This window comes from Poecilia reticulata, linkage group LG19, assembly GCF_000633615.1.
Source record: "Poecilia reticulata strain Guanapo linkage group LG19, Guppy_female_1.0+MT, whole genome shotgun sequence".
Lineage (NCBI taxonomy): Eukaryota > Metazoa > Chordata > Actinopteri > Cyprinodontiformes > Poeciliidae > Poecilia > Poecilia reticulata.
In genome coordinates, this window is record NC_024349.1 from 26,109,044 (window position 1) to 26,117,190 (window position 8,147).

Here is an 8,147-nt window from a genome sequence, read left to right on the forward strand (position 1 = left end):
GTGTAAGAAATATATCTGCAAAGGCTGTGCACTTGCATACTGCCCTACATGTGCTAATTAGTTGAATGGGTTATGTTATTTTTCATATTTTTGTATTGTACATTCTCTAAAATTGTTCACTGGAGAAAAGTAAAAGAAAATGAGTCACTGAGATGAATAAAAATGCATTTGAAATTCCTTTTAGCACATTTTTTTATTTTCTTAAGCTATAGAAATTCAAGTGGAGAGGGAAAACTCAAGTATTCACACATTTTGTGGTGAATGACAATATACAAGATGAAATTTGGTGTTTAAAATTCAATTAAGCTGCTCATATTGGGGGGTCATTTTGAATCGGAGGACACAGGGTGTATACAGAAAATGAGGACGACAGGAAGAACAAATAAAATCATAAACAGGAAAAGTTTTGTCTTATCTAACTTCACAGTGAGAAAAAAATTGGATGACTTTTTATCAACAATTCCTAAATATCTGTTATCAACTGTACTATGCAAACACTTGGTGAACAAAACAATGAAGTCAATTTGTATTTCACAGAAAACAGGTTTATAAATTTATGACATCCTTTTTGCTGTGCTGCCATTTTGATCACATCTCAAACATACATTGTCAATATCTTTAACAGAACAGCATTGTGTTTGAAGAAAAATGTTTTTTTTTTATGAAAGTAGCATACATTTAAAATTAATTGACATTTGGTACATAACTGATTATCATAGAACAATAGTTAACTTTGCATCACCATTGTTCCATCTAATAACAGTGTGAAAGCAAAACAAACTATGGATTGGGAAATAAAAACACATCAACCAAACTATGTTTTACTTTTATCAGCACAGTAACAGCTTGAAGACAAATATCAGGTCATCTCAGAACATTTAAATTATAACAATACACTTTCATGTTCTGGCAGAATGACATCAAAACTTTTATGTTTGCTTGCACACAAAATGTCTTTAATTAGATGCAGTGCAGGAAGACCTGTGCAGAGGGCACCTATCAGACATAGCAAAAATTATCCAATGGCATGATCGAAATAAACAGCAACATTTTTAAAATTCTTTTTATGTGCACTGAAAGTTGCTAAATACTTTGAAGTATTTCTTTTCTTAACCTTATATATAAATCAGCGGCAATAAGCTGATCTCTTGGGGACTTCCAGTTTTCTACCATAAGCAGACAACAAAGTTCAAAGACTGTTTCAGCACAGGGATATTGGCCTTTTGGTGTACACTCTACCATACACACAGCAACCTCCTCCATAGAAACAGGTGTGAGTCTATCCTTCAAAAAAATATAAAGGATTTATTTGTTTAAAGACAGTCTGAAGTAAAGCCTAATTATGTCATCTAACTCTGATTTTTTGCAGCTTCTTTCACTTTAGCAAAGTCTTTAGCAAAAGGCCTATTTTCCTTTTTTTGAGGAGTTTTTTGCTCTGGCAGAAGTTGAAGGTGGCAATTCTGTCTCCATAATTTTCCAGCTTTGCAGCAACATCAGTCAATCTGCACACAAACAGATGAGAAAGGACAATTATTTACACTGCAAATCAACGTTAAAGTTACCTTTAAGATTGTATCCTTAGGTCCTGCTTAAAGCAATTTACTGTTTTGGGGAGAATTACAGTAATAGCAGCAGTAAATGTTCAAACCTCTATTTTACTGAAAAAGAGGAAGGACTATATTGGTTAGCATGCAAGTATAAAGACAGATTTGGAAATATACAGTCTATTTAAGGTAAAAGGTATCATGCATAAAAACACACAAGGAAATGTTAACAGTTCCTTTTTTATTACAAAAATTAAACATCACATTAAGTCTGATTTAGTTAAATGAAGCCTACCATTTCCACACCTGTGCAATAGATGTACTGATCGTGTAGCTCAGGGAGTGAGATGTAATTTCAGTCCTGAGATGACACATCACAGTGCAGGAAAATGATTTTGTGATTCTCATAATGTAACTTTTTTTAAATGCCGTAATACAAACATAAGACAAAATAGCATAGATATTGTTAAGGAAGAAATATTTGTGATTAAATTTAGGAAAAAAAACTCAGCCATCTGGGCAAAGAGAAACAAATGAAGGAACCTCACAGGTAGCTGTGAAATTCTGTGACAATTTGAGATATCTGGAATGTAAGGGCGGTAAAACCAAATTTATGTTAAAATAGCCAGGTTTTGAGGGTTGGCACGCCCACATGCTTTGATGTACAATAAACATTTTGATAACATTTCATGCCACAAGACTGCTGAATAATTGTAAAGTCTGTAAGTTAAAAGCTGTGGGAGACATTTGTTCAGATACAACATGTGTAATAGAGACAACATGGTGACATTGATCCAAAATGGCCGACTTCCTGTGGGGTTTACACCATGGCACCCGGAAACTTTTTCTTAGGTCCTGTCACACTTTATATGTGTATTCAATTTCATGATTGTCAGTCAAAGCATAGTTTGGGGCTGGTTTATTAAATATTCTTGGGCAGGGGTGTCAAAACTCATTTTTGTTTTGAGCAAAATCAAGACCATGAATGCTCTTAAAGGGCTGGTTGTGCCAGAATCTATTGATAAAACCTGTTCACAAGCTGTTAAAATATCAATGAATTCTTAAAATTAAATAATATTATTGAGCATCTTTTCAGTCCCTCCAGGATTTCGTGACTTTTTTTGTGATTTTTTAAAAATGAAAAGTGTGGTAGTAATATGGAAATATTTGTGCTTATTTATGACTTTAAATTTTACTTTTTATTACTTGCTGTATGGACTATGATCTGACATCAATTAAGGCTCAGGCAGCTGTTTAGTACAAGTAAGAAAGTTTTTGACAATTTTTGAGAAAAATCTGCAATAAACTTCCAATTATTAGCTCAGAAAAGTGCAGGGATTTGTTGATTTTTTTTTTGTGAATTTCCACGATAATTCTCAAGAAACTGGAGGGACTGATTAATATAAATTGGCAGTAAACGGATAAAACTGCATTAATTTAGTTTGATAACGTAATATTTAAGCACATTCAGTGTTTGGTCTAGAATCTAGAGGGCCACATATAAACCTAAAGCGGGCCGGATTTGGCCCACAGGCCTTGAGATTGACACGTGTTGTAGGGGGTGCTGGACAAGGATCGATCACGGTGAGTTTGGTGCAGCTCGGCTGAAATATGTGGAATTTAGAAACAAACATATAGCAACGGCATTGCCTGTGACTTCGCAGCGACACTACACCCACATCCTCCACCAAAACCTCTTGGCACTTTAAAGCAAGTGAGATTAACTAGTTATCTGTCATCTGATTGAAAATCATCATGATTAGATCAAAGGAGTCAGAGATACAGCTTTTTATGTAAAAGAAATCCAGCTGAAAGATCATTGCCATTTTTTTCTAGTGTTGTGTTATGCTTTTTCTTTACTCATTAATGAATATGATTTCAAATGTAACAGACTAACTTTATTCAAACAAACAAAAAAGTAAAAGTTCAGATTTTGTAAACAGTTCAAAGGACAAATTAGACAAATTGTAATTACAGTAATAAATGTAACTTATTACTTTCAACCCCATATGGCAGAATCAAAATATAGTATATGTGAAGTGCTTCTACTTTCTGTGTTAACTATACAGGTAGCCTAGAGTACAGTAAAATATTATGATTTTATTTGTTTTGGTTTGCACAATGAGCCACTGACAATTTTCATCATAGTACCGGCAAGAATTTAAAACTAGTTTCATCCCTGCCTACAACTCCATTAGAGTTGGACATATATTTTTAAAAATATATTAAATACACTTCCCCTAGCTAGCACATAAATTACCCTGGAGAACATCTATGTTTTTTTCTAGGTTGACAGCCACAGCTCAACAGAAGTCTCAATGTCCATATAATACAGCACGACATATTATATTTAGTACTAAAATAAGAGGTGGGAGGGCAGCACTGTTCCACAGTATCTCAAAGTAAAACTAACTGACAGGTATTTTTTATAACATTCAACAAAGTTTAATGTTATAAATAATATGATTAAACACTAAATCATATGACTAAACAGTAATTTTATTATAAAATTATAATTTTTTAAAATAATTTTAACACTATGAGTGAAATCAAACTAAATTGCACACAAATATTACTACATATTAAACATTTAAAGCTACAGAATATTTGAGGTATAAAAAGGGATCTTTTTTTCCATCCTTAATGATTTTTCTCCACTTTATTTTTACTTTTTATAATTATTTATCCGACCTTCAGAAGTTGAGGCACCTATTGTCTCAGGTGCTGCATCTGTTGTTGTTTCTACAGTGGAAGCTAAAATCTCAAAATTTTGAACTGCACCTGCAGCATGGGCTGTTCACATTCCAAACCCATAAACTGAAGTATGCAATTTAAAATAGCTTTAAACTAGATTTAATTTGACTGTATTGAACATAGTGAAACAGCATTTTACAAATGATGCAATGAAATCTTTGCTTTCTGTCTTGTGCTTTATAAGTGATTGTAAATCAGCACATTAAAATAAAATAAAATTATTGCCTAATTTATAATTTAGGCCAATAAAGAGAGGAACTATCATGTGTTCTATGAACTGCTGGAAGGTATGAACGACTGGGACAAAGAGAAGCTGTACCTGCAGGGAGCTGAGACTTACTACTATCTAAATCAAGTAAATGAGACCAACGACATATCAATTCTTGTTTTTTCTGTTTTATTTTTTTTATTTTCACTTATAACTGGTTTGATTTTTCTTATACCATGTAGGGTGGTGCTTGTGCTTTGAAAGGGAAACAGGAAAAACAAGACTTTCAACTTTTGCTTAAATGTTTGGAGACTATTGGCCTACATGCAAATCAAATCTCCAACATCTGGGCCATCCTCTCCTCTATTCTACATCTTGGTAACATTTGTTTCAGCTCATATGAGGTATGTGTCTTTAAATGAGACTGTCAGAATGAGATACAAGGCATTCATATCATACCTTTGTTGGTGCTGTTTCAGAGTGAGTCATTTGAGGTGGCTCGTATCTTCAGTGAGGCAGAGGCCAGAAGGGTTGGGTCCTTGTTGCAGATTTCTTGTGAGACCCTTCAAACAGTAATCACTCACAAAGTCACAGTAAGTAGCTTTTTGTTAAGTAATTAGACCCACCTTGATACGCATGTGCAAACAGTTTGTTTTTGTTTTAGGAAACCAGCTATGATCGCATCTACTGCCCCCTGTCTGTGGAAAGTGCCATAGAATCAAGGTGACTAATGAATCTGACTCATTTCCTATCTTGGCAGAGCAGCAGCAGACCCACAGTCATGTCAGTTAGTGTTCTCTTTTTTGTTACTGAAACTTATTCTACTGTAGAAATGACAGTTGTGAGTTTGACTAATTAAGGACTTCCCATATAGAAGCCTTATTATACATATAGTAAGGCACAAAATAATTATTACCCCTGCCAGATTTGGACTTTAAATCATCTTAAATATTAAATATATTCAGCTTGATACATTTAGCACATTTGCAAACTGTATATGCCCACATGCAAATGTGCTAAATTAACTTTTATTAGGACCAAGCAATGAAAGTGCTGCAAAGGCCTATTGTATCTGTAGGATTTCTTGTGAAGACCAGCTGTTGCAATTTTATGTTTACTTCATGACTTCAGTTTCTTGAAGTCATGAAGTAAATGGGTAATTCTGAATGGCAGGCAGACTTATACATGTTTCTGCTTATACCTTCCCTCTCTAGGAATGCAATTGCCAAAGCTTTGTATTCAGTGTTGTTTGACTGGTTGTTGGAGCAAATTAATGACTGGCTAAGCCCAAGTGAGATGGACAGCACTGTTGGTGTCGTAGACATTTACGGCTTTGAGGTTGGTAATCAGCTTTCTAACCCTGGGACCTTCAGATACATCACTGGATATGTTTTTAGGGGGTGATGTAGGTTACATCAATTTTTTTTTTGCCTTTTGAAGGATCTTGAAGTAAACAGCTTTGAGCAACTGTGTATCAACTTTGCCAATGAGCAGTTGCAGAATTTTCTCAACAAAACTCTACTTTTTCAGGAACAGGTAAACCCCAAAAATTAAAATCAACTACTTATTGTACTGTCTTTCTCACTACTTGAACTGTGTAAAAAAAATGCGGAAGTGCTAAAACGGAAGTCCGTGGCCTATACCCCATTGTGTGTCTTGCAGGAGGAGTATAATAAAGAGCAGATTCCTTGGCATCCAGTGCAACTTAAGAACTTTCACTCCTGTCTGGAATTGATCTCCTCCAGACCAAATGGCATCCTCCGCATATTGGATGATCAAACATGCGTCCCACAGGTGCGAACATCCACATACAAAGTTATTTTCTTAATTAACATTAGTGAAAGAATGGCTCGCTCTCAGGAGCTCAGTGAATTCCTGGGGGGAACTGGCAGGATGCCATCTGTGCAACAAATCCAGTGGTGAAATTTCCTCGCTCCTAAATATTCCACAGTCAGTTCTCAGATGTATTCTAAGAAAATGGAAGTATTTGGGAGCGACAGCAACTCAGCCACGAAGTGGTAGGGAACATAAACTGATGGAGTGGGGTCAGTGAAGCACATAGTGTGAAGAAGTCACTAACTTTATGCAGAGTCAAGGCTAAACCTCACGAGGCCTCCGGTCACCTTGTTACCTTTTACCTTTGACACATGATGCAATTGCCTCTCGCGCAGTGAGATACGGCGGCTAACTGGAGCTCAACGTAGCGAACGTTCCAGATTACAGAACAGTTTTTGGTGAATTAAAAAAAGAAGTTTTTGGTGAATAAAGTGAAGTAGACTTGCTACTTGTCAGATGATGGAAAACGTTGAATGCTGTATCGTTTCTGCTTCAGCTCGGAGTCGCGGTTTAAGCAGAAAGGTAATGAAATGCAACAGACACTGACAGGCCTCTGCCTTTTTCTGAAGAACTACTGAGGGGAGGAGACAGCCAGGTGAGGAAAAACTGTTCTTATCTATCGATTCAGTATTTTTATCATACAGACATTAGGCTGTTGTTGTGCTATTAGCTAGCTTGCTAGCTAATGACTTTGCTAGCAAAGCAAGATAACTAAAAGGCTTCTTCCCTGTATCGTTAATAATATCAGTCATTCTTCAGTATCTCTTATGCAATACGGGGCACATAGCCTGTCCAAAACATATAATCTCCATAATGAATATATGTCCGATCTTCTAATTTCCTTTGCTGCATAATGTACATTGCATTTATTCTAGCATTGGGTAAATGTATCTTGAAGGAGAATAGTACTTAAATAAAAGTCCAACAAGGATATTCATTTAGAATTAAAAGTAATTCACACTGATTTACCAAGATATAATGTATGTAATAATTAATACATTATGCAATAATGTATGTATTGGACAATGGATAATGTATGTATTGTAAAATAAAAGCATATCATTAATGAAGGGGAAAAAACTCAATCCAGACTTTAAGTAAGTTTAGGGTCTGGTTCGGAGAGTATGGAGTTAAATTTGTATCCCAATTATTCAATGTAAAAAAAAACTAACCTCAGTTAAGTAAAATACAATTGTAATCAAAACTTTTGGAATTGTAATGATTTCTTTTTTTTTAACGAAAAGTTTTGTTTAAAAAACTTTTTTTTACATTAAATAACTCATTTTTGTCTCGTGAACTTAAAAAGTTATTTGCAAAACATAAACTTTTATTTGCATACATCAGAAAACTTTGAGTCACAAACAAAAACTTGGAATAGCAAGCAGATTTTTGACAAGCGCAAATAAGTTTGTTTTGCAAAAAGATTTTTACTTCATTAAACAAAAGTTTGATTTTAATTTTAAAACAAGGTTTTTTAAGCAAAACTCGGTAGGAGTTTCTCATGGTGACATGCATTAACAATTCAATTTTTGCTTTTTTTTATGCAGTTCCACGTGAAGTTTGATGCAGCTCCGCTTTCCAGAATGGACCATCTTGTGCAACAAACAGGCAGCTCTTTCATAGATTACAGTACACTAAAAGGTTGCATTGTTCATATTTTTAATAGTGTAATTCTGTAAAGACAAAATATGTCTGGGGTCTAGCTCTGATTTACATATCTTGCTAAAGTGCAGGTTTGACTATTGCAATACCTTTCTATAACAAAATAGACCTGCAGAAAGAAATTACTAATAAAATATCTTACA

General features: G+C 34.7%; 1 protein-coding gene across 1 annotated transcript in view; it reads left to right on the forward strand.

Moving 5' to 3' along the window:
* The window catches only part of myo15b (myosin XVB), a 160,249-nt gene that overhangs the window by 34,365 nt on the left and 117,737 nt on the right, over nt 1-8,147 (forward strand). Inside the window, exons 11-17 of the mRNA XM_017310910.1 lie at nt 4,540-4,653; nt 4,749-4,910; nt 4,986-5,099; nt 5,171-5,229; nt 5,721-5,844; nt 5,947-6,042; nt 6,169-6,300. Of these exons, the coding sequence (XP_017166399.1) occupies nt 4,540-4,653; nt 4,749-4,910; nt 4,986-5,099; nt 5,171-5,229; nt 5,721-5,844; nt 5,947-6,042; nt 6,169-6,300 (801 nt within the window). The remainder of the gene's footprint in view (nt 1-4,539; nt 4,654-4,748; nt 4,911-4,985; nt 5,100-5,170; nt 5,230-5,720; nt 5,845-5,946; nt 6,043-6,168; nt 6,301-8,147) is intronic.